The sequence below is a fragment of the Mauremys reevesii genome, linkage group 2 (assembly GCF_016161935.1).
Source record: "Mauremys reevesii isolate NIE-2019 linkage group 2, ASM1616193v1, whole genome shotgun sequence".
Taxonomy (NCBI): domain Eukaryota; kingdom Metazoa; phylum Chordata; order Testudines; family Geoemydidae; genus Mauremys; species Mauremys reevesii.
The window spans coordinates 79,359,271-79,385,953 of NC_052624.1; the positions used below are offsets into that span (position 1 = coordinate 79,359,271).

The following is a 26,683-nucleotide window of genomic DNA, read 5'->3' on the forward strand; positions in this document are numbered from 1 at the left end:
AGTTCCCCACTGTGAGCTAGATTATGCTTTGCAGATCCAGTGTTAGAGAAGGGGCAGAGTGAGTTGGCCATGTGGGACATGCATCTTCCCCTCCAAACCCGCACACTAGCAGAAAACAAGTTGGAAAGTGACTGCAGTAAGAGAAAGAATTAAATTTCCATTGGGGCCCCAATGGAACCTTCCTAAAAGAGTGTTCTCGGGAAGATGCCAGGAAATGAAGCCACATGACGAAGGAACTGGGAGAAAGCCTCAGGGAGTCCAAAGGCAACAGTGTAAGGGTGGGCTGGGGGAAAAGAAAATTAATGGGAGAAAAATAATGTTCATTTTCCTTTTTATTACTATAGAGTATTCACAATTATACTCTCCCCGAATGGGCTTCCCGAGATGTAATGAAGAAGATGAAGGAGCTGGCAGCATTGTCCTTACAGTCAATCTTTGGGGTATACAAAACAAAAGACAAATCACGACTACAGGGAGGTAAATAAAATATTACACAGCACTGAAAAGGGAGGAGCTGATACTATATAACAAATCAAGTCTCCTTACTCATGCAAAGCTCCTTGTTAAAATGATACTACAATGTGTTTCTAAATATACCTGCACACAGTAATAAACATTTAAAAATATATTTTGAACACTGGTATTTTCATGATCCCTGGGATGTCCTAAATGTACATTTCCTAAATGTAGAAATGCCTTTAGTTACCCTAGGCCAAATTTACGGATGGTTGCAGAAATCCTAGGAGAAGATTCAAGGCCATTCTGACATGAGCCTGACATAGAATCATAGGACTAGAAGGAACCTTGAGAGGTCATCTAATCCAGTCCTCTGACTCATGGCAGGACTAAGTATTATCTAGACCATCCCTGACAAGTGTTTGTCTAACCTGCTCTTAAAAATTTCCAATGATGGAGATTCCACAACCTCCCTAGACAATTTATTCCAGTGCTTAATCACCCTGACAGTTAGGAAGTTTTTTCTGATGTCCAGCCTAAACCTCCCTTGATGCAATTTAAGCCCATTGCTTCTTCTACTATACTCAGAGGTTAAGAAAAACAATTTTCTCCCTCCTTCTTGTAATCACCTTTTACATACTTGAAAATCATTATGTCCCCTCTCAGTCTTCTCTTTTCCAGACTAAACAAACCCAATTTTTTCACTCTTCCCCCATAGGTCATGTTTTCTAGACCTTTAATCATTTTTGTCTTTCTTCTCTTGACTTTCTCCAATTTGTCCACGTCTTTGCTGAAATGTGACTCTCAGAACTGGACACAATACGCCAGTTGAGACTTAATCAGCACAGAGCAGAAGAATTATTTCTCATGTCTTGCTTACAACACTCCTGCTAATACATCCCAGAATGATGTTCGCTTTTTTTGCAACAGGGTTACACTGTTGACTCATATTTAGCTTCTGGTCCACTATGACCCCCAGATCCTTTTCTGCAGTACTCCTTCCTAGGCAGTCATTTCCCATTTTGTATGTGTGCAACTGATTGTTCCTTCCTAAATGGAGTACTTTGCATTTGTCCTTATTGAATTTCATCCTCTTTACTTCAGACCATTTCTCCAGTTCATTTTGAATTTTAATCCTATCCTCCAAAGCGCTTGCAACCCCTCCCAGCTTGGTATCATCCGCAAACGTTATAAGTGTACTCTCTCTGCCATTATCTAAATCATTGATGAAGATATTGAACAGAACCAGACCCAGAACTGATCCCACTTGTTATGCCCTTCCAGAATGACTGTGAACCACTGATAACTACTCTCTGGGAATGGTTTTCCAACCATTTTTTCACCCACCTTATAGTAGCTCCATTGAGGTTGCATTTCCCTAGTTTGATTATGAGAAGGTCATGTGAGACGGTATCAAAAGCTTTACTAAAGTCAAGATACACCACATCTACCACTTCCCCCCTATCCACAAGGCTTGTTATTTTGTCAAAGAAAGCTATCAGGTTGGTTTGACAGCATTTGTTCTTGAAAAATCCATGGTGATTGTTACTTATCACCTTATTATCTTCTAGATGTTTGCAATTTGAAAGCTTAATTATTTGCTCCATTATCTTTTGGGGTACAGAAGTGAAGCTGACTGGTCTTTAATTCCCCAGGTTCTCCTTATTTCCCTTTTTATAGATTGGCACTACATTTGCCCTTTTCCAGTCTTCTGGAATCTCTCCCATCTTCCATCGTTTTTCAAAGATAATTGCTAATGGCTCCGATATCTCCTCAGTCAGCTCCTGGAGTATTCTAGGATGCATTTCATCAGGCACTGGTGACTTGAAGACATCTAATTTATCTAATTTTTAACTTGTTCTTTCCTTATTTTAGCCTCTTCTGATTCTACCTCATTTTTCACAGGTATTCACTATGTTAGATGTCCAATCACCACCAACCTTCTCGGTGAAAACTGAAACAAAGAAGTTATTAAGCACCTTTTTCATTTCCACATTTTCTGTTATTTTCCCCCTCTCATTGAGTAATGGGCCAACACTGTCCTTGGTCTTCCTTTTGCTTCTAATGTATTTTTAGAATGTTTTCTTGTTCCCTTTATGTCTCTAGCTAGTTTGATCTCGTTTTGTGCCTTGGCCTTTCTAATTTTGTCCCTACATACTTGTGTTATTTGTTTGTATTCATCCTCTGTAATTTGACCTAGTTTTCTCTTTTTGTAGAACTCTTTTTTTGATTTTTAGATCATTGGTGATCTGGTTAAGCCAGGGTGGTCTCTTGCCATACTTCCTATCTTTCCTACGAGTGGGATAGTTTGCTCTGATGCCCTTAATACTGCCCTTTGAAAATCTTCAATTGTTTTTCCCCTTAGACTTTCTTCCCATGGGATCTTACCTACCAACTCCCTGAGTTTGCTAAAGTCTGCCTTCTTGAAATCCATTGTCTTTATTTTGCTGTTCTCCCTCCTACCATTCCTTAGAATCATGAACTCTATCATTTCATGATCACTTTCACCCAAGCTGCCTTCCACTTTCAAATTCTCAACCAGTTCCTCCTTATTTGTCAAAATCACATCTGGAACAGCCTTTCCCCTAGTAGCTTTCTCCACCGTCTGAAATAAAAAATTGTCTCCAACACATTACAAGAATGTATTGGATAATCTGTGCCCTGCTGTGTTATTTTCCCAACAAATATCTGAGTAACTGAAGTACCCCATCACCACCAAGCCCTGTGCTTTGGATTATTTTGTTAGTTGTTTAAAAAAGCCTCATCCACCTCTTCTTCCTGGTTAGGTGGTCTGTAGTAGACCCCTACCATGACATCACCTTGGTTTTTACTCCTTTTATACTTACCCAGAGACTTTTAACAAACCTGTCTCCTATTTCCATCTCCACCTCAGTCCAAGTGTATACTTTTTTAATATATAAGGCAACACCTCCTCCCTTTTTTCCCCTGCCTGTCCTTCCTGAGCAAGCTGTGCCCTTTTATACCAATATTCCAGTCATGTGTATTAGCCCACCAGGTCTCTGTGATGCCAATTATGTCATAGCTGTGTTTATTTATTTACTAATATTTAAATGAATGACAGCAGCCTAAACCAGCTTTAGGATCTATTTCTCCAATATTAAATCTAATTGTTTATTGAGCTTTGATTTGTTTTCTCTCATTTAATGTTAACCGTGGAAACACCTTCATGGTGACCTCACTGAGGCCCAGATATAAACCTGCCCCCAAGCAGCTCTGGGCACAGCTGATGATAGGGGATTCGGAGTCCTTGGTAGCCCTCTCATCTGGGGTCTGGTTCTACATTGGTTCCCACCATAGAGTAAATTAGAAGAGCCTCAAGTCAGCTCTAAACTCCACTGCCTGACAGCTGGCCCCCAGGGCTATTCTAGCAGGCAGGGATTGGCAAACTGCAGGGACACCTCAACCACATCCCTTCTCCCTGGCCAAGCGCCTATGCTGGGAGCAGGGAAGGGAATGGTGTAGGTGCCACTAGAAGGATTCCTCCATTGGCTGGTTCTGACAGCTTTAGGACACTTTTGTACTGGGAGAACAGCACAAAAGTGCCCTAGGCTAAAAAGACTCAAGAACCAAGCCTTGAGGGAAAAGGCAACAGTCAGAAGTTATGGCAAGTGAATGGTTGAAATATTTCTCTGACCTGCAGCTGTTAATGGAAGGAAATGTCATCGAGGAGAAGGCAGTGCAGCCTAACTTAAGGGGCAGGCATTGTAACCCTGATTTTCAGCCGTATTCTAGCCTGGGTTCTAATGCTCCGGTTTCTCAAACTACCCTGGGTTAAAAATATTTTTTTCACTTCTGTAAATTCCATGTGAACTAAAAATGAATTACTGCTGTACAATCATGAACAGATCTTCCTGTTTAATACCTGGGATATTTAAGTTTGGGCTTCCAGCTGAATACACTTTATTCATCAACATCCTCATTGCTTTTCTCCATCTTCTTTAAGGTGTCCTGGTGAATGCTATTCTAAAAAGCATCAAAAACGCCACTCAACCATCAAACAAGAGAAAAATTCAGATCTTTTCCGCAGTGAGTAACTTTATTTTTCCTAACATTGGATTGATATGTTTACTAGTGGGAATTCAACAGAATGGGCTTCATTTGACTTGTACTAGGAGCAAATGCAGGGGGGAAATTATAAGCAATGTTACCAATGTATTTTGATGCAACAACTTTCCAGTGTTAAAATAAAAAGCTAAGAAAAGCAATGAGATGATACAATTGGACTCAACACATTGAATGGAATTATGTATTTTTGCAACATGTGAAAAAAAACAAAAACATAGGATTTACTCCTCATCTTCAGCCAACCTGTGCTCGGCAAAGGCAGCTTTACTCCCCACTAACCCCAATTCTAAGACTTGGCACCCAGTGCAACATAGAGCAACTTCAGGGCTTCTCTAAGAGGCATCCTGATGCAACAAACCACCAAGGTGCTGTTCTACTAGCAGGGGATCACTGGAATATAGCAGCACTTCAGCCACACCTCCCACACATAATCTATACTTGAGCTGGCTATGCCAGTTATATGCCACCTGGAGATTCCCCCAGCTTAAGCCATCTTTACAGCCACTTGGTGCTGCTGGCTTGGTGCAAACAGGCTGTATGAGATCTATATTTTTCATTTTAACATATTGTAACCAAATTCATGCTTGCTGTAACTCAATTTATCTATCTGTTGCAATTTATAAAGTATCTATAGTTCTAGACCCTGTATAGTGATTAAAATACAACAGTTAGAGTGGCATATAAACAAGCTCAGTAAACATACAAACAAGAGACTCGCTCTAGATCAGGGGTCGGCAACCTTTCAACAGTGATGTGCCGAGTCTTCATTTATTTACTCTGATTTAAGGTTTCACATGCCAGTAATACATTTTAACGTTTTTAGAAGGTCTCTTTCTATAAGTCTATAATATATAACTAAACTATTGTTGTATGTAAAGTAAATAAGGTTTTTTAAATGTTTAAGAAGCTTCATTTAAAACTAAATTAAAATGCAGAGCCCCCGAGACCAGTGGCCAGGACCCAGGCAGTGTGAGTGCCACTGAAAATCAGCTCACATGCTGCCTTCGGCACCTGTGCCATAGGTTGCCTATCCCTGGCTCTAGGGAAAGATTTGGATTCCTTCCTCCCCCCTTCAACACCCTGCCATGGGTTTTCCTGCAAAAGGGGCAATGGGTTTTTCAAAAATAAAAAACAAAGACCACAACTGGGGTTTTACTTTAATATCCCTTCCTAGAACTAAAAAAAGGTTTTTGGAAGTAGGGGCAGCAAAACCCCACTTAAAAGCAACTACTGTGTGACATGGGAGCATTCTTTTTCTTTTTTATAGCATGACACCACCATTGGTGCCCTACAGATGGCGCTCAATATTTTCAATGGAAAACTGCCACCGTACAGTGCTTGCCAGTTTTTTGAACTCTACCAAGAAAACAGTGGGCAAGTATCTTGACACATCTGCAGCAAGCAAATACGTGTTTTGCTTTCAGATACCAATTCATTAATGCCTTAGATTATTTTTGAGAGAAAAGCATCCTCATGAAATAATTATATTTTGAATGAATTTTACTGAGCAGTCCTATTCACAATGTTGCATTAAATGCATTCAAAATTAATAATTAACTGAAATATATGAGAGAGAGAGAGAGAGAGAGAGAAAAAACACACTTAAGTTTAGTGATGGGAATTAAGTGAATGGATAAATGTGACTGCTTCCCTAAATGGTAGCGGTAGTTTTCAAGCTACCCCTTAAAGCTTATCACAATCAAACATCCTTACATAGGGTCTAGTTCTGTTTTCATTTAATTAAATATTTCAAAAGGGCCTGCTGACATGACCTCTGACTTTAGCAGTGACATGACTGTTCTAAGGAGCACTGAGCTTTGGATGTCTTTGCCAAGGTCTCTGTTCTTGAAGAATTTGTTCTACAATAATTTCCATTAACAAAGGCTGTAATTTGCAGAGGGCAGTCTCTCTGAAGAGGAAATCTCAGATATAAAGATCTAATCTTTCTTTTTCTTCTGGGCTCTGCAAATCAGGCACTACAGCATTGAAATGTACTATCGGAATGACTCCTTGACGGATCCTTATCCACTCAGGCTGCCAGGCTGCACGTCTCCTTGTCCGCTTGAGAAGTTTGCTAAGTTGGTCTCTCCTGTCATAGTGGAAGACTGGTCAAAAGAATGTGGAAAGTGTCAGGTGAGGGATTCCCAGGGTTGAGGAAGCAGATCCCAGCCACACACCTCTGCACAAACACCAATCCCCTGCCGCCAAGGGGGTCAGAGTTCATGTTTGGATCAATCACCATAACCCAGGCAAAGCCAGGAGTAGACCCAAGGCAAGGTGTCTGGTTAGAGATAACACACCTCCCCACCTCGATACAGCACAGAGCCCCTGTTCCCATATCTGGCTAACACACACAGACTCTGCCCCATGCCCTTGCAACCCCCACCCCCACCCCCAGGTCAGTCCAACCTCTCTCCATGCTGGTGCTGGCATGCGTTGTGAGCTCAAACTGGTGGGTGTTGCTGTGCGGTCTCAGCTGATCTGTCAGCTCCAGGCTGTGTCTGTAAGAGTCCTCCTGTGCAAGCACCAATACAGCAGTACTGACTGTCCTCCAAGCAGCTCCCTAGTTCAGACTCTGTCTCTGCCCCAGCTCAGGCTTGCTGCTTCTGCTGGCTGCTGCTCTTTCTTTGTTCTCTCTGTAAATCTTCCCCGGCTTATTTCTCCCCATCCCCTCACCATCAACTCATTAGTTTAAGCCCTTCCAGGTGGTCTGTAGTCAGGGGCGGCTCTAGGTATTTTGCCACCCCAAGCACGGCAGCAGGCTGCCTTCGGCGGCTTGCCTGCGGGAGGTCCACCGAAGCCGCAGGACCAGCAGACCCTCCGCAGGCATGCCGCCGAAGGCAACCTGCCTGCTGCCCTTGCGATGACCAGCAGAGCGTCCCCCGTGGCTTGCTGCCCCAGGCACGCATTGGCGTGCTGGTGCCTGGAGCCGCCCCGTCTGTAGTGTCCTTGTTTTGGCGTGGCAGCCCCCCCACAGCCATACAGGTTTGTGCAGAGTAGTAGGGAGTGGGGAAAGAGGGGATAAAGGAAGGGGAAAGGGCTCTTTACCCAGTCCCACACCACTCACCACATAAACACACCTGTCCCCAGGTACCAGGCATGCCCCGTGGCTTGGCCACCCTCGGCATTACCGTATCAGTAGGGTAGGACGTTGAAACCCCCCCCCCTTCAATCTTTGATAATGTCAAAGCGTCGCAATTCTCCCACCTCCCTGTTCTGCTCCTCGCCTGCAATGGGGCCAGATTTGGGTGCCTCTTCCATAGGTGCTGGAACTAGGGGTGCTTGAATAGTAATAACAAATACATGTTGTCTTCAGCACCCCCACTGTAAAAATTGTTCCAGCACCACTGGGCTCTTCCCTGGGACAAACAATCTAGTTCTACTTACCCCTGCCTCAGAGCCAGGAAAAGGGTTGGGTGCTTCCACTGGGGATCTCCCCATGTGAGCCACCCTACTAATGGGAACACAGTGACTCCTTCCATCCCTGCCTCTTGGCTACTAGGACTAAGATCTGCTCCCCCTGCTCTGTTTGGTGGCTTGGGCTAAAAGTGTCAAGGCCTGACCATATTCCAGTGGACCACCTTCTCCAGCCTCTCTGCAGACTGCTTGGATCTTCTACATTGGGGCCATTTGGAGTATGGAATCCCACAGATGCACAGTTTGGGGCACCAGGCTGCATCCAGTTTGGAGAGCCTCTGCTGTGTGAATAGGACCTGCCAATAGTCCAGCAACATGTTTGTTACAGCTCCATCTCTGCCTGTTTCACGCTTGGTCCAGGTTAGTGGCTACAAGCCAACCTGCCTCAAGGGGGTGTTGGTGATGCTCATTCTGAGGCCCCTGGTTGGATGCCGAAGGTCATGTGTATTGGCAGCTGCCCATTCCTGCCGAACATCAGGAAGTAGGGAGGGTACTCCGTGGATGTGTGCAGCATATTGTTATACAGATAGGTCAGCTCTGGCAGGCAAGAAGTCCAGTGTCTCCACCACATCCCTGCTAGGAGCATCTAGTTGACTCACTCACAGAGGCCACAGCCTTGTTGGGGGTAGGCTGTCATCCTTAGCTTGTGGCTGCCACATAGGGAACACAATTTCTTGAACAACTGTGATTCAAAGGGCAAGCCTTGCTCTGTGAGCAGCTTGGTGGGATAGCCAGAGGGCTGGAAAAAGTAGCACCAGAAAGCTTCTGCGGTTGCTCTGGCCATGATCTCCCTGAGGCGTACGGCAACCAGAAATTTGGTGCAATGATTCACCATAGTCAGGATGTAGGATGCACCACTCTGGCTTGGCTCTACTTTCAAGTGGTCCCGTGCTACCAACGCCAGGGCATAATGGCCTCTGTCCCCCATTCCAGGGTTCCTTCTGCTGGTGCAGACCCAACCTGCCTGTTCATTAGGTGCTGGCATGCACTGTGAGCACAAACTGGTGGGCCTTGCTGGGTGGTCTTAGCTGTCCTGTTGGCTCCAGTAAGAATTCCCTTTTGAAAGCACCAGTGCAGCAGCTGGCTCTCCTCCAAGAAGCTTCCTGGTTCAGACTCTGTCTCTGCCCCAGCTCAGGGCTGCTGCTGCTTCTGCTCTTTCTTTGTTCTCTCTCCAAATCTTATTCTCTTCCCTAACTACTATTGATTTAAAGCCTTCCAAGTGGTCTGTAGTTAATTCTGTGTCCTTGTTTTGGAGTGGCACTCCCCACCCCCAGCCAATCATGTTTGTGCAGAGTCATGGGGGTTAGGGGGTGTGGAAGGGGCTCTTTCCCCAAGTCCACTAAAGAGAAACAAAATGAAAGGCAATGTAATAGTATTGCATCTTGTCTGCACATAGCATTTAAGCAGTAACTGCAGGAATGGCTTCAAACTTTCTATGTGCCATGATTCTTTAAAATAGTAGACTGACCTTCAGCTAAAGGCTATGGGCCATATTCATCACTGATGGGGAAGGGGGGTATAAATTACATTGCCTTGTGCAAGTGAGCTCCCTTGCATGCGAAGGGGAAATTCACCCAAAAGGAGTGAAGGCAGTGTTACTCCCAGCACTTTTCTCCAGTGTTTCTGATGTGGGGCAGCAGCTTTAGTACATAGCCACAACTCTATAAGGCCCATATACGTTTGCCATTGAGACTCCTAAGGGAGATTAACTGAATCAAAGCATCTTCCAACACTCCTGGCCATGCCCTCTTCCCACCCATATTGGGTTTTGCTGACCCCCTCCCACTGGCATGTGGTACATAGCTCTGACCTTGTGAACACTTATGGCCATGAACAAGAACTATTCACATGAATGATGTTATATACATCAGTGTTTCCAGGATTGGGGTATATGTATTTATATAGGTGTAGCATCTGTATTAATGTACTGACAGATATATAAAGTTACCAGAAAAATAAACAAAATTCAGCTACAAAATACTTTAATGCAAAATATTAAAAGTTCAGACTATGGTCTGGAACTCTAAGATGACATATATTGATACCTCTTCCTAACATGCATATTTTTCCTTTACTATTTTTTCCGAAGATACATTCCTAGGATTTGACTTTGCTGTTGGCCTGTTGTTCATTTTTGATGCTCTGTTGTTGTACCTCCTCTATGAATATGGAAGCTGCAGGCGTAAAAACACTTATCAAAACTTTTAAAGGTAAAAGAACGAATAGGTAGAAACTGCAAAACTTCAAGACCAGCTAGATGTCTGTTGTTATTGTTAAGTTGCCCTCAATGTTTTACAATCTACGATTATCTCTGATCAAATGTTTCTACAAAGTACATTGAATGATGAGACTCTGCAACCTAATTCATAAATCACTGGAACATCACTGAAATAAGCTCATGTTTAGAATTTACCTTTGTAATTTTGTTTAGGAAAACAGTGCTTAAAATTATCTAAGCCACCTCTTTACTACATATGACTGACAGCTTTTACAGCTGAGCATCATTTATGTTGTTCACTCAGATCTTTTCAAAGTCAAATCTTTATCTGTGGTTTTTATATCAATTATTAATGCAACCACCAGAGAAAGCAGTGATATATTGTCCAACTTTGATAGAAGTTATTACCATCTGTCCCTCTCTCACCTCCACCAAAGTAATCTTTGTTGAAAATCAGTGTCTATACTGTTTTCCTTACTTCTTACATGTGATTATTCTGTCAACATAGAGGAACATATATTCAGCAGATGGAAACTGCAATTACTGTGCGAAAAATGTTTGTACCAGCACTTGTGTGCACAATTACCACATTTATTCATGCAAACCATGCCTAAGTGCTGACCTCAGCCTCCACCTGCAAAAATGGGCAATCTGACTTGCAAAGGTGCTATATTCTCACACTGTCACTGAATTCAGCTGGAACTGTGGACACTCACTAGCACATCTGAAAATCAGGCCAGAAGCCAATATTGTGTTTATCATCTACTATTTCACTCCCCTCTCTCACCACTCTTCCCACCCTTGGACCTCCCGCAAGCCATGGCTCTCCACTCGCCTTTGTTTTCTCTGCCCCTGGTCCCACTCCTATACCTAGAGTAGCCTACCTCCTTCAGTACACTACCCACCTCCCATTCTTCCTTCAAGTCCCTCCATAAACACCATTCCTTTCAGTCAGCTTTTAGGCACTAACCCTCCATATACCTGATCTCAGGCCTCACCTTATCTTTTATTTGAATTCACATTGCATGTTCACCCCCTGGCAGAAGCAGTGCCTGCCCATTGGGGTTGCTAAGCAGGAATATTTTGCCTCCCCTTCATACTAATAAAAGTCCACGTTTATTATAATAATAAAAAGTGAATAAGGGGCTCCCTTGAGCTGCTCAGAGCCCTAAGCAATTGCTTGGCCTGCTTATGCCTAGCACCAGCTCTGCTCCCTGGCCTCTCTAAAAATCCTTGGAACTAAGACAACATGTATTGATAGAAACTAATCAGTTACTTTGTTTTTTATGTTGCATCTCTTTCCTGAACTGCATTTAATCTATTTAGATTGTAAATTCTTTGGGCAGAGAACTTGTCTCCTTCCATGTCTGTAACATGTCATACACAATGATGGATCCATATAAGATATGATTATTAATAATAATTTAAGGGGTAGTTTGTACCTTTTCTGTCACAGCTCTATAGGGGATGATGTGGGCCACATTGCCCCAGCAGAAACATCATGAATCAATTTCTCTCAGTGCTGCTCCATACACAATTGCCATCATTGCCCTGGGAAGATGAACAATTAGAATGGAGGAAATTGCTCCCCTCAGTGCAACAGCCCCACTCCATGGGTGTGGAGAGGAGGCAGCCCTTGGCTGTGCCTCAGTTTCAGACTCTTGTTATCCGGCGGTGAGCAAGCATTCCCTCTATCATCCTTGTGCTGACACACTCTGAGGAGAAATTTCTTGGTGTCCTCTGTTGTAATAACTGGGCCCAAAGATTTACCCTAATTGTGAACTCAATTGTGAAATGCGAGTAAAAGTTTATAAAATGTCATAACCACCTATAAACAACAAATGCTGAAGGGAAAAGGTACAAAAAAAACCCAGACAATGACTGAACTAGTCCAAACAAAAAGGCTTACAGCTATAATTCAAGGGTTGTGTTAAGATCATGACTAGTAAACAAGTCTCTGCCACGTGTCCTTTTCCTCCCCGACCTTATTTCTTCTCTTTCCTCTCTCTCTCTTTTTCCTTCTGTTGAGTAAGAGTCTGGCTTAGCTGCACAACACTGCATATTTTGCAACATTGCTGTAAGGCTGTGACCAGAAAGGCAACTAAATGCAACACCCTAACCAGCACAACGCTGGTACAAGGTTGCCAGATCTTGGAGTGGTAGATAAGACTGTGTGCTCTGCCTGTGTTTTTCCAGCAGTGATGTCACAAGTGAAAGTCAATGCCAGAGACAGATGCTCCATTTTTTAATCTTTGCTATTCTTTTCTTTCCCCTTTTGTGAAATGAATATGAAATCTTGTTAAAATAAAAGCCTTAATTTTATGTTTTAAATGTATCTTTAATAATAGGTTAAAAGGATTTTAATGGTGTTTGTGCCATGGTACTAAGGAGGCTGAGGTCTCTGTATAGTGTGACAAGATGGCTGATGTTAGTATGGTGGGCCCTGCACTTTTCTTGGCGTGGGAGGACGGGGACTAAAATGCCACCCCTTGCCCCTGCTCTTGAGGCACCAAGGGCCCTGCTAGTGGCCCGGGAAGGTGGTAGAGAGGGAAGTGTGGGAGGAGGTCTGGGTTTGCTCCTCATTCTGAGCCCCAGCCCCTCTCAATCACTGCGGATTCTTACCCTCTTCCCCATTGGGCGGAGTACCTTCAGTCCTTAGACCCTGGGGGAGGGAGTCTCCCTCCCCCGCTGGGGCAGGTTCTCCCTTACTTCAATTCTCTGGTCTTTCAAATCTCACAACACACCTCCAAGCTCCAGTCCTCTCTCCTTCCTCCTCTTCCCTGACTGCCTGAGGCAGGGGGGTTTATTAGGTTCCTGACAGGGCCTTAATTGACTGCAGGTGCTCCAATTAACCTGTAGCCACCATCCCTAGTCTACAGGGAACCACACCTTAGTTGGCCTAGGGCTTATATATTTTCCCTCTACCATTCTGCCACTGTTCCCTGGCCCTCCTGTATCACAATACCAAACCCTGAACCTGGCTTAAAACTGTTTAATGTTGGACAGTTTCATGGTCAAGTTAACACCTTTAACTCTTTGGACCCATATATTCCTTCTAAAGGGATAATACAACACCTCTCCACAGCCACAGATGAGTTGTACACAATCTGTCCCTAATAGTACAAAATGATATAGATCTAGTACCTAGATGCTACAACTATGGACACAGTAGAAGTGTGAGACACAGATTAGATAGATACCGAATGGCATAAACAGAAAAGTGGGATAGCACAGACTTGTGGGAATAAGAAGCTTCCCAAGTTCCTCTCTTTTTTGCCTACAGTAACTTTAGCCAGTCAGGTGACCAGCTTTTTGAAGTGATGCTTTTCAATCAGTGATAACACCGCATTTATGTCCCTGATATTAAGACTGCCATATTTATGTTGGGGATGTCACAATCAAATGATGGATTTAATTCATCGGTGTTGAGGGTGCTGTATTGTACAATGCTTTGGGGAAATGCTGTTGAAAAGAATAAATGTATCCTTAAATAAATCAGATGTTTTGGCTGCACCAGCTTCATAGATTTGGTACTTCTGATATAGGGTAGCTGCCTGCAAAGAAAACGACTTGGTAGGTAAGTGGCAGCGAAGACAGCTATTTTGCGGCACTGGAAAGACAATGGCATTCCAACTGAGGTGGAATGGAGCATGCTTATCCAAGATGGCTTTCTACAAAAGATTATATTCAGATAGGGAAATAGAGGGGTTTTGAGGGCATTTGGAAACCGTTGTATGAATTACATTTCTAAAGTTGACGCCGTTACTCAGAATTTCAGGTGGCCATCCTAACTATATTGACTGCTGGCATGAAGGAGTTTTATTTCTGGGATTCATTTCTGTTAATGGCATAAAATTATTACAAATGATACTTGAGACAATCCAAGTGCCCTTAATAAGGATACAGCAAACACATAATAGAATATAATGGATTGATCCAAATCTGCAAATTCAAAATTCTCACTGTGATGTAGGGCCTGATTCTCAGTTATACCAAGGCCCCTTTACACTGCTCTGACAGATTAAATTAAAGTCACACCATTTTAAGGTCCCTTTACAATGCCAAAACAATATAAAGCGACCTTAGTGTAAATGAGAATCAGGCTTGTTGGTTTTTAAAAGCTAAATGAAAAACCCAAAAGCCTTAAAAAAGTTAACTTTTTTCTCATTGGTGACTCGTTAGATCATTTGAGACAAACTATACTGCCCACAATTTTGTAAAACTGCAATAAAAATATTAAAGAAAAAAGTGTGTGCATTTATATTTGAATGAACTACAGTAGAACCCTACTAATGTGCACTTAGTGATCGGTAAATCCAAACAAAATTGAATTTTCTAGTTTCCTGTTCACTGAAGCAGGGAACAGCAAAACACTAATGCATTGTCAAGGGCCAAGGCTGATGGCAGCTTAGTCCCCAAGGACAAATGGAAGAGCTCCACATAACCCTGTGGGTCTGCCCACAGTACAGTCATGGAAGCAGTGACAGCAGTTGGGTATACAGCTCTGTTGCAGGGTTTGCCGGTACACCCAGGAGCCAGCAGAGGTGGCACGGTATTCTCACACTGGCTCACCAGAAGAATGCTCATACACATTGGCTCCACTCCAGTGCTCACTAATCCTCATGCATAAATGTGGCTGGAACCCCAGTGTGTATGTTAGGATTTCTGCTGTTCTACTGTATTTTTAAGGTGGAACTATTACATGAGACAGACCTCTGTGCTATCCTGTGTGGTTTTCTTGACTTTGCCTTATCACTTCCTGAAAGATCCCAAGTCTCCATTCCTGTTGGATGACTTTAGTCACATGCCATCCTACTATTGCTTGACAACATCGCAGTGTGAATTGTCTCTAGAGATTTGATTTTCTACAGTCTCTTCTGAGCTGCACATTCTTCTGCAGTTCTCTGAACTCCACATGGCTGAGATTTGATGGCTGTAACATCCAGAGCTGACTGAACCCTGGCTCCTGTCATACTAACTCGATGTCTTCATGTTTAAACACAGATGATGGAGAACAGCCTGACAACGTGTTTCACTGAGTCTGAGTGGCTGAGGCTTTGCACACTTTACAGTCAGCTTTTGCAGGACAAGAGCCAAAGAGAAAATCTCCCAGATCATAGTGCACATCACATCACTTGTTAGGTCCCAAAGTCAAAGTGGAAACAAGTCCCACAGCCTACCTGATTGGCTGCTGTAAATACGAATGAACAATCATCAGACTTGATACATAAGGTGACACATCATCATGATGATATATCATAAGACTATCCGTTATGTTTAAAACTTTCCAAGCGATCAGCTGAGTCATGTATAAATCCAATTTCAATTGCATATTCATTCCATCCCTAGAGAGAAAACTTCTCACCTTACTTCACATAAAGCACTGGATCAGAATTCATTATTTATGAGAAACAAAGTCACCATTTCATGCATTAAAGATAATCTGTTAGCGTCTTCCATCTCTGTTTTACATATGTGAAGGTGCTCAGAGTTAGAAAACCAAACTGAGCCTTCTCTCATTTCAAGGTTACTTTTTAAAATTCTGGGCCAAATCCTCAGCTTGTGTTAATTGACATCGCTTCTCTGACTTCAGTGGAGCTGCACTGATTTCCACCAACCAGGGATCTGGCCCATAACTTTAGTTGTGTACAATATTTTAAATGTATGGCCCAATGCTTCCTTCACCTATACAGGTGGAGAAAGCAAAAGCAAGCCAAAAAAATAAAAAAAGGCCAGGGAGAGTTAAAGATATGGAGCAGCAGCCTTTCTGCATGCTTGCTCCCTGGCAATTCACAGATTCCCCTCTGCCAATATGTCATGAGAGGAACAAGGGCAAGAGGGGGCAAAGCTAAGGAACAGATAGCCATGCGCTTATATAGGCAGGAATAATAGAGTTTTATACCCACTTTGCACCGACATAAATGACAATGTAAGATTGTGATGGTCTATATCAGAGGTGGGCAAACTACGGCCTGCGGGACCCTCCTGCGTGGCACCTGAGCTCCTGCCCCAAGAGGCTCGCCCCGGGTCCCTCCCCTGCTGTTTCTCCTCCCCTGCAGCCTCAGCTTGCTCCCCTGCCAGCACAATGCTCTGGGTGGTGAGGCTGCAAGCTCCTGGGGCAGCGCAGCTGCAGAGCTGGGGCCTGACTCAGTGATCTGTGCTGTGCAGCGGCATGGCTGGCTCCAGCCGGGCGGCACGGCTGCCTGTCCTGGTGCTCTGGGCGGCACGGCTGTAGCGCCACCAGCCACCAGGGCTCCAGGTAGTGCAGTAAGGGGGCAGGGAGTAGAGAGGGTTGGATAGAGGGCAGGGGAGTTTGGGGTGGTGGTCAGGGGGTGGGGGTGTGGATAGAGGTTGGGGCAGTCAGAGGGCAGGGAACGGGGGGGCTGAATGGGGGCAGGGATCAGTCAGGGGCAGAGGTTCTGGGGGTGGTCAGGGTATGGGGGGGGGTTGGATGGGGCAGGAGTTCCAGGGGGAACATCAGGGGGCAAGAAGCAGGAGGGGTCGGATAGGAGGTGGGGCTAGGCCATGCCTGGCTGTTTGGGGAAGCACAGCCTCCGCTAACCAGCCCTCCATACAATTTTGGAAACCCGATGCAGCCCTCAAGCCAAAAAGTTTGCCTGCCTGTGATCTATATTATTATAATAACCACTTTCATAAGACTAGGATAAGTATGCCTTGTGAGGTATCATTTGAAAACTCATAAGCTACTGAACATTATTGTCCTGGTAAAATATGTGTATCAACACTGTGTGTGAATTTAAAAGATTCTGGTGTATAACATTGTTATAACTTGCTCCAAGGTTAAGAAAAGCAGGCTCAGACCAGTTTTTCAGAGACAACACCACATTGACACCCCTGCCAGGTGTTAAACAGCTGTCACCTGCTTAAGCAGCCATTCTCCAGCAACAGGAAAGTGTGAATAAGAAATTTATATTCCATCACAAGATGAGTCCGACCTAAGGTTGTCAGCTGTAATGGCACAAACCCAAATATCCTTCCCCACCCCTTCCTCATCCCCATGGCTACGCCCTACACCACCCCTTCTCTGAGGCCACGTGCCTGCTCACTCCAGCCCCTCACCCTCACTCACTTTCACTGGGCTGGGGGACAGGCTCTGGGCTGGGGTCGAGGGGCTCAGAGTGCAGAAGGGGGCTCCAGGCTGATCTGGGGCAGGGGTGTTGGAGAGGGTGCTGGGTGCAGGCCTGGGAGAGAGTTTGGATTTGGGTGGGGGGATGAGGGCTGGGGTGCGGGACAGGGCTCAGGCTGCAAGCTCTGGCCCGGAGGTGCTTACTCGGGTGGCTCCTGGAAATGGCAGCATGTCCAGCAGCAGCGTCAGGCTCAGAGATGGCATGGCAGCACTGCACACTGCCCCCGCCCACAGTACCACCCCCGCAGCTCCCATTGGCCGTGGTTTCCTGTTTCTGGCCAATGAGAGCTGTGGAGTTGGCACTCGGGGTGAGGGCAGCACGCAGAGACCCCTCTGCCAGCTGCTTCTCCTAGATTGGCTTCAGTAGCCTCTGGGAGATTGAGCCCAATTCCAGGAGCCTCCCAGCCAAACCGGGAGGATTGGCAACCCTAGTCAGACCTCACATCCACAAGAGATTACTTGTCACCTACATTCCAGTTGGGGACAATCCTCAAAGAGGGGAGGGTGGTATAAGAATGAGGGGCAGTGGCCTCCATCCCTGCTCATGACATCAATGACTTTCAAAGAACTGAAATAAGGGGGAGGGATCCCAGACTGAAAGAGACTCAGCCTGTGAGATTTACTGCAGCGTATGGTGAGAGAAAACATTTTGCTTTTAAGTTCACTTGGTTTATTAAGTTAGATCTTAGTTTGCATTTTACTCTTATTTTCTTTTTGTAACCAATCCTGGCTTTTTATGCATCATCACCTGTAATCACTTAAAACTATCTTTTTGTAATTAATAAACTTATTTTATTGTTTTATCTTAACCATTGTGTATGGATTAAAGTGTGTGAGAAACTCCATTTGGGATTACAAGGCTGGTGCGTTATCATTTTCCTTTGATGAAATGACAGACTTCCTATGAGACTGTACTATTCAGAAGGGTACTGAGCAGTACAAGATGCACATTTCTGGGGACAAGGCTGGGACTAAGAATTTGCAGTTGTCACCCTCTATTGTAATTCATGAGTGACTGGTCAGAGTGCTCATGTATTTAGTTTGGAGTGAATTTGCCTGCTGAGGGCTCTGTGAGCAGGCCAAAAGTGACTGTTTTGATAACAAAGCAATGTAAAAGGCACCCCAAGCTAGCAAATTAAGAGGACACAGTTGTTCAACAGTCCAGATTGTACCCTGAGTAATGTCACAAAGATACAAGGCAATGAGGAATAAAGTCTCATGTGTTGGTTGTGTTTTAGAGCAGGGCGAGAACATTCCTTACTCAAAAGGTCTAAACTTTATTCTTGTATCAAGTTATCAGGTGCAACCTGTTCTCAGAAAAATACCAAAAATTCTCTGTAATTATAAAGGATCTTCCACAGGTTTAGTTGAGAGTACAATTTGATCTGTATGTAATATGTAGATCTGGTGCCATTTGAAAAACATGAAATGTTACTATTCAAGACACATACGTTCACAGTTAATTCCCAGTGCTGGAGGAGTCTGAACACAAATGGACCCAGGTTGTGATATTCAGAACATACCAGACTTGGGGCAATGTTCAGATCTAGGGATTTGGGTCTGGCCCACCTCTAATTCTGATGTATTTTGTGTTCTGTTTCTGGCATGGAGTTCTGTGGCATTATTGTTATCTCTAATAAAGAGTAAAAACAACCAACTCGATTCAAATTTCCTGTGTCTTGCAAGCCCGGGTACAAGCATCTGCTGTAATGATCACACAGCATTAGCACTTGACTCAGCCTGATCTGTGGAGATTCCCCAATCTAATTGCAGACCACCTCTCCCAGTCTGCACTCTCCCAGTCTCTGCAAATATTATGCCCCTTTGCAGCAGGGGTGTTTATAATTATATGCTGTTGTCTGAACCCAAGCTGGAAATGATTCTCAAAGAATGGAAATGCTTTAAGAAGGGAAAACAGAGGACACATCATCTCTCTCTTCCTCTGTATTCACAGCATCAACAGCACTTGAAAGACAAAGGAAGCATCAGTGAACTGGGGGGAGGGAGGGAGATGGTCCTGACTGAAGGAGTTCAGCCAGTAAAAGCATGTGGTAAGAAAAACCTTTGTTTTGAATTCATTTAGCTTGTTAAATTAGATTTTAGTTTGTGTTTTTACCTTTTATTTCTTTGAAACCAATTCTGACTTCTATGCTTCATTGTAATCGCTTAAAATCTTTCTGTAGTTAATAAATGTGTTTTATTATCTAAACCAGTGTTTTTGGATTAACGTGTTCGAAACCTCCATTTGAGATAACAGGGTTTGTGCACATAATTTTCTATTAATGAAATAACAGGCTTTCTTTGACCTTGTACTGCACAGAAGGAAAGAGCTGAGCAGTAGAAGATGCACATTTCAGAGGACAAGTCTGGGACTAAGAATTTGCTGGTGTCATTCTGCAACGTAATTCAGGAATGGCTGTCCGGATCCACTCATATAATTCATCTGGGAGTGACTGTGCATGCTAGAAGATGTATGAGAACAGGACAGGAGTAGTTGTTCTCACATCAAAGTAGTGTGAAAGGCACCCCAAGCCTGGAGGGTTGAGAGGACACAGCTGTTCAACTACTCCAGATTGTACTGTGGGGAATGTCATAGAAAGGTACAAGCTTTCGAGCTTCACAAAGGTCTTCTTTGTGTCTAGGAAAGGTAACCAGAGTGTCTGAGCTAAATACAAGTTGGGACAGATTGAGATATATCAATGATATTTTCATCCTCTGGACAGACAACCTAAACTCCCTCAAAGATTTCCACCACAACTTCAACAACCACCACCCACCCATCCAAACTCTGTCTAGAACACTCCCACACCAGCATCAATTTTCTGGACACTATGATCAGCTTCCAACAATGGAACTCTGCAGACAACCATAGACAAGAAACCCACCAGACAACAGATCCAGCAACCACCCCAGACACACCAAGGAATCTGTTATCTACAGCTAGGCACTCAGATCTTATAGAATACGCTCTGAGGATAAAGTCAGGACACACACCTAAGCACACTTAAAAGCACTGTCGCTAAACAAGGACACTCAAGCAGAGAAATAGATCACATCATGAAAAGGATTGCCCAAATACCCCCAGGAAAACCTGCTTCGATATAGGAGAAAAAAAAACCCACTAACCACACACCCTTATTTGTCACCTACCACTCCACACTGGAACCCCTACAGGAAATCAAACCATTACATCCCAGATTTGATGGGGACCCCATTCTGAAAGAAATCTTTCCCAACCTCCACTATTCTGCCCTTCAAACAACCCCACAACCTGACCAAGAAGCAAGCTCCCCACAGACTAGGACACACGAACTCAAAGCGACACCCGACCTTATCAGAACAGATGGAAAACCTGAAGACATAACTCCACTGTTTATGATGATCAATACTCTCCACAACACATCTTTCAAGATTCATGCCTATACATGCCTATCACAACATGTGGTATACCTCATCCAGTGCATCTAATGTCCCAACAACAACTATGTGGGTGAAACCAGACAAACATTATGATCTCCAAAGAACTCACACAGAAAAATGGTAAAAAACAAACACCCCATCAGCTGTGGGCAAAAACTCTTCACAAAATGATTACTCCATATCTGATCTCTCAGCCCTCATCCTCAAAGGAAACCTGCACAACACCTTCAAAAGGCAAGCCAGGAACTCAAATTCATAACTCTGCTAAATACTAAAAAACAAAGTGGTTTTATGCTCATTATAAACACACCTTACTGCTTGCTAACCCTTAACTGCACACTTCATTTTAAGTGGTCTCTTACATCAGTAGTTCTCAATCTGTACCCCTGATGATACACAGAGGTCTTCCAGGGGGGTACATCAACTCTTCTAGATATTTGCCTAGTTTTACAACAGGCTACATAAAAAGCACTAGCGGAGTCAGTACAAACTAAAATTTCATACAATGACTTGTTTATACTGCTCTATATGCTATACACTGAAATATACATACAATATTTATATTCCAAATGATGTTTTATAATTATATGGTAAAAATGAGAAAGTAGCAATTTTTCTGTAATAGCATGCTGTGACACTTTTGTATTTTGATGTCTGATTGTGTAGGCAAGTCGTTTTTAAGTGAGGTGAAACTTGGGGTATGCAAGACAAATCAGACTCCTGGAAGGGGTACAGTAGTCTGGAAAGGTTGAGACCCACTGTCTTACCACATGTCTGAAACTCATATGCTTAACAATTTGTCCCAATTTGTATTTAGCTCAGAGGCTCTGGTTACCTTCCCTAGCCAGCCCTGAAAAAGAGCTCAGTGGAGCTCCAATGTTTGTCCCTTCCATCCATAAAAGTTGGTCCAATAAAAGCTATTGCTTCACCTACCTTGTCTCTCTTATAAAACTACACTGAATCATCAATTTATTATGAACAGAACAGAGTTGTATGATGCATCTATACCATGCATAATTTGCAGTAGATCTAAAATAGCTGATCTATTTATCAGGTAACCTCTCTCTCATCTATTTATATCGAATCTCTGTCTTCTTCTCTTATCTGAACTCTGTCTAGATAGACTCTATCTGACAGAGAGATTAGACAGAAGATACGGTTTGATGAGATGTGAATACTTGTCCAATTAGGAATGGACTGAAAACCCCAAATTCATTTCAGACAGAGGCCACAACACAGGCATAATTTACTACCTAGCTGCACTGGGTAAGAACATACTGATTATCACAAGTGGAAGGCTCTGCAAGTATGATTTACAGCTGTAGTTTTCAGGAGAAACCTTGGCGCACATTGACAATTAAATCTGCTGGCACAATATAGTACAGTGGATGGAACCCCTGGGACTCGGGAAAGTTGGGTTCTATTCCAAGTTCAGCCGCTGATTTATTGTGTGACCTTTACGTGCCTCAGTTTCCCCCATACCTGTTGTCTGTCTCATCTATTTACATTATAAGCTTTTGGTAGACTGTCTATGGGTTTGTACCACACCTAACCCAGTGGGGACCCAATGTTTGTCGGGGCCTGTAGGTGCTAGTATAAAGCAAATAGTATTGCCAACCCCAAATATTCAAAAAACAGGAATCAGGCCTCAACAATCATGATACTGGTTTAAACACCATGAGATTTTTTTAATACACATTTTGGTTCCTTTTTGTGTTTTCTGGTTTCTGACTTTTTCGTGTACACTACAATCACATTTTCAAGCAAGAGAACTAACACCTTACTTCTTTAACAAAAAGAAAGATGAAAAGAAATAGAAAACAGATTGTAATGTGATCACTTGGCTTCAGAAACTGGGGCTTTAAGAAAACAAGTATCATGAGATAATTCAGTTGTGAGAGTGAGCAACAGTTAATAATAATAATCATGAAAATAAGTCACAAAATCAGGCACAGAGGGAAGGTCCACTCGTTGGGATTTTACATGCAAATGGACAGCAATAAAATTTTACACTTTGCTGGACTATCTACACTAGGTGGACAAAAACACTAACAATGGTAGCTGTGTAATGTTACACTGTCTGATGAGATGACTGTGAGAAATAGAACAGCCACTAGAGGTCACTGTGTTCCTTTTTATGTACTCTCACAGGAAAAGTGAATATGGTTAGTTCATGCAGCAGGACCTCACATCCATCAACAAACTACAGTGGGAAAGAGCACCTTGGACACTTCCCTCAATATCTGGTTGATATTTGCAATTATTTATTTGTATTTCCTAACCCTAACCTAAAATGAAGTATTAATAATAATGGCTACTTCCTGGAACAGACAACGCAGAGCTGCCAATGCACCTTGGTATTGACCCTGCTATTCCAGGCCAGTGATGGGTTAATCAGGCCAATGTTATTTATCCAGCAGCAGAAAGGGGTTTGTACTGTACTTCTTGGGAGAGTAATAGGGTTGCAACTGGGGCTCTTCTTGCTCAAGGCTTTACTTAAATTAAGAGAGTCAAAATATCGCAGCCTCTGACACCTCTGTCTCTCTCCATAAATAAATCCTAAATTCTGGGAGTGCCTCAATTTCTGGTGCAGTTTTGAATCATCATTTGCCAGTGCTCCAGAAAAGCTACATGTACTACAGTCATTTTTTCACTTGTGGAATTAATATACCGCCTGTGAAAAAGCTACCTCCTCTGGAGTATAAGGTAGCAGCCAAGTGAACAACTCAAGCACACAATGCTGCATTCTAGTGCAAGAAGAGAAAACATTAGCCACAAACACACAAGCAGCCCTTCATCTGAATCATATGAGACAGCTCTAATATCCATGTAAGAAACTGCTGTGGCAATCCCTTTGTGCACAGTAAACAAAAGTGAGGACCTTTTCTCTCACTAAAGGAAGATGTGAGCTAAAAAATACCCTTTTACTAAGGATGCTGTGCAACTTTATACCCTCCAGATAAGGGCTTTTCTGATTTCCCCCACCACCAAATAGCAACACACTCACCCTGACATATAGGCAAGCTTTATTCTCACTTCATGGAGGAGGGAGAATGGATGAAGCTGTAGCGAGTGGCCTGAAACCACACAATCTGTAGCATAGCTATTGAGTTGTTTTTCTTCCCACCCTGCTTGCTAATACCACTGAACCAAACTTCATTGTAGCTCAAAATATGACAGGAGTCCTATTTCTCTAAACCAGCGGTAGGCAACCTGCAGCCCGTCAGGGTAATCCGCTGGCCGGCCAGCGGACAGTTTGTTTACATTTGCACGGCTGCCCGCAGCTCCCACTGGCCTGGAACAGTGAACCACAGTCACTGGGAACTGCGGGAAGTGGCCATGCAAATGTAAACAAACTGTGTTGCAGCCCGCCAGCGGATTACCCTGATGGGCCGCAGGTTGCCCACCACTGCTCTAAACCAGTGGCTCTCAAACTTTTTTACTGGTGACACCTTTCACATAGCAAGCTTCTGAGTGCAACCCCCCCTTACACATTAAAAGTACTTTTTTATATATTTAACACCATTATAAATGCTGGAGGCAAAGCAGGGCTTGGGATGGAGGCTGACAGCTCACAACCCCCCATGTAATAACCTCGTGACCCCCTGAGCCCCCAGTTTGAGAACCCCTGCTCTAACCCCTTCATTCTAGCCAGAGCTTAAATTCAGCTGGAGCTGAGCTCCGGTAAATATTTTGAACCCCCCCAGAGTTTTTATAGCATACTGGTGGGGCACATGGCGGGCTCCAGGAAATACTCTAAGAATTTAAGCCCTGATTCTAGCCATAAGGCTGCACTCCAGTTCAGAGCCAGAAATCAGCCCAGCACTACTGACTAACAGTTTCCCACTTCTAACCGCAATTCTAATGAAGCCTGTGCACTTCAGCATGCTCTTATCTTGAAAAAGTGAATTAGGGCCTCCATTTTCCTGCAAGGGCAGAGCCCAGCGGTACTTCTGGCCTTATAGCAAGCTGTGGGTTGAATTACAGTAGCCTGTGTGACAACTGCTTTACAAGCCTAATTGCTGATTCACTTCCACCATAAAATGCAGTTGTGAATGACCAATAACATATGCCCAGTCTGGGATGAGAATTTAAGGAGAATCCCACTTACTGCAGGCAGAAACTAAAACAGCAGAGTACTTGGTATGTTATTTCCCAGCCCTTCAAGCCACTGGGTTTAACACCTATCGTTAGTGAAAAATGCCATGAGACATTCATAACTGCAATGTGTATGTTATTCAAAAAAGCCAAAGAACTGTAATTCCAAGATCTTTTTAACCTTGGAATGAAGTAATTGCAGCCTTAAGAGATTCAAAGGCTGATTGAGCATGTATTCTGTGTGGCAGTTTATCTTACTGCAAACAGCACTGTAAAGTGTAATTCTAAAAACACCTGTTATCAGAGGAAACACTGATTCCTGGAGATGACAGACCTTGACTGTCCAAGTCAGAAAACAGTCAAATAAAAACAAATATGTGATCATACAACTTGGCAAGTACAAAATCAGTGAGATAAGAGTCATACAGGACAGAGTAGAATTGAAACAACATTGTCTTTGCCTCCTAATTTGTGAAAATAGAAAGTCATTGGGCACAAAACAAATCTAAATTGAAAAGCATACCATAGGTGCTAAGCATTGTATGAGTTTTTGTATAAGCTAAATTAAATACCTCCAAAAATAATAAATCCAGCTGTGATGCATGGAAGTGACTTCCTTTCTGCTAAAGTGCTCAAAATTAATTACTAGTATAGGATTTCTTTGCTCATTGATCCCCTGGTAAATGTTAGCCCAGACATGGAGAGGCAAGTATCTAGATTAGCATCTCAACACCAATCTAAATACCTGCTCAAAAACAAGTATTTCTGAATAAATCTAAGAATTTAGATTCTTTAGGATAAAGACTAATATAACTAGATACAAATGGAATAGAGATTTGATTTTTAATAGAAATAAATCTGGATAAATTAGGATGAAGCATCAATTAGGTTAGTGCTAGATAAGATTAAACTGAATAGGGAAGTTGAGCCTGCATGACTTTTCACTCTGGGGCTGGAGCTCCTCTGCTCCAGTTCTGCTTCCCTAATACTGACCAGAAGCGATCTCCCTCTCCTAGCGGAAGGAAGATCACAGTCTCTGTGTTTATTCAATACTCATCTCTCTATATTTCAGAAAGCAAGGAAATTGAGCTATGGAAAAGGGAAGCAGTATGAATCAATCCCTAGCAAAGCTGAGAGCCATTAGGAAATGGAACTTGCAACAGAAGCTACCCACATGAATTCAGCCTCACCTATTCACCAGGAAGTTGCAAAGTTTGTATTGCAGAAAGAAACAGTAGAGGGGTTTTAAGATAAATTAGTGTAAAGGCACAGTAATACCTTTAAATAGGAGTCTATCGAAGAGGGAGATGAATTGGCAATTAGAGACAGAGGTTATACAGCAAAGGTTCGACTACTAGAAATGGGTAAAATTGTTCAGCCAAAACGTTTTTCAGTTGACCAAAAAATTTTGCAAATGCACGTCAAATGGTTTTGAAATAGAAGGCGACAGAAATAAAAATTACAAAATATCAAAACATTGACTTTTTTATTTGAAATTACATTTTGTGTAGAAATTTACTTCCATTTTATGTTAAAATTGAAGGTTAAAAAGCTCAAATGAAAGGAGACATTTCACTTTGGGTCAACCAAAATGTTTCATTTGAAAAACAATTTTTTCTTGCCACAGCCACTCTGGTTTGGATTGGTTTTTACATTACACAATTTGCAATGGTTTGGGCACATTTCTTGACATAGGCATAGCATGACTGACTCTTCCAACAAGACTGTTTTGATGTTCCATCAGTGAGTGTAGCCCATATGCCAAAGTTCTGAAAGCAGCAGACCCATTCTCCCTCCATCCCCTTTGCCTGCAGGCTCACAGTGTATAGTGTCCTCTCCTT

The 26,683-nt window shown here is 43.1% G+C and overlaps 1 protein-coding gene and 3 long non-coding RNA genes across 5 annotated transcripts in view; 2 read left to right on the forward strand and 2 right to left on the reverse strand.

Annotated features, from left to right (window-relative positions):
* The window catches only part of LOC120397224 (prostatic acid phosphatase-like), a 32,598-nt gene extending 20,115 nt beyond the window's left edge, over positions 1–12,483 (forward strand). For both annotated transcript variants that reach the window (XM_039522920.1, XM_039522921.1), the window contains exons 8-12: positions 345–477; positions 4,421–4,503; positions 5,810–5,916; positions 6,516–6,675; positions 10,049–12,483. In XM_039522920.1, coding sequence (XP_039378854.1) covers positions 345–477; positions 4,421–4,503; positions 5,810–5,916; positions 6,516–6,675; positions 10,049–10,060 — 495 coding nt within the window. In that variant the 3' untranslated portion in view covers positions 10,061–12,483. The remainder of the gene's footprint in view (positions 1–344; positions 478–4,420; positions 4,504–5,809; positions 5,917–6,515; positions 6,676–10,048) is intronic.
* On the reverse strand, positions 9,925–12,966 carry LOC120397226. Its single transcript, XR_005593726.1, has 3 exons — positions 12,800–12,966; positions 11,620–11,728; positions 9,925–10,133 (listed from the first exon to the last, which is right to left on the reverse strand). It is a non-coding gene; the product is annotated as an uncharacterized LOC120397226 (long non-coding RNA).
* A 2,445-nt stretch (positions 12,967–15,411) lies between these two features.
* LOC120397228 overlaps positions 15,412–26,683 on the reverse strand; it is a 51,896-nt gene continuing 40,624 nt past the window's right edge. The window contains exon 3 of the long non-coding RNA XR_005593729.1: positions 15,412–15,522. This is a non-coding gene — a long non-coding RNA (uncharacterized LOC120397228). The remainder of the gene's footprint in view (positions 15,523–26,683) is intronic.
* Positions 17,834–26,284, forward strand: LOC120397227. Its single transcript, XR_005593727.1, has 3 exons — positions 17,834–17,958; positions 22,896–22,990; positions 25,915–26,284. It is a non-coding gene; the product is annotated as an uncharacterized LOC120397227 (long non-coding RNA).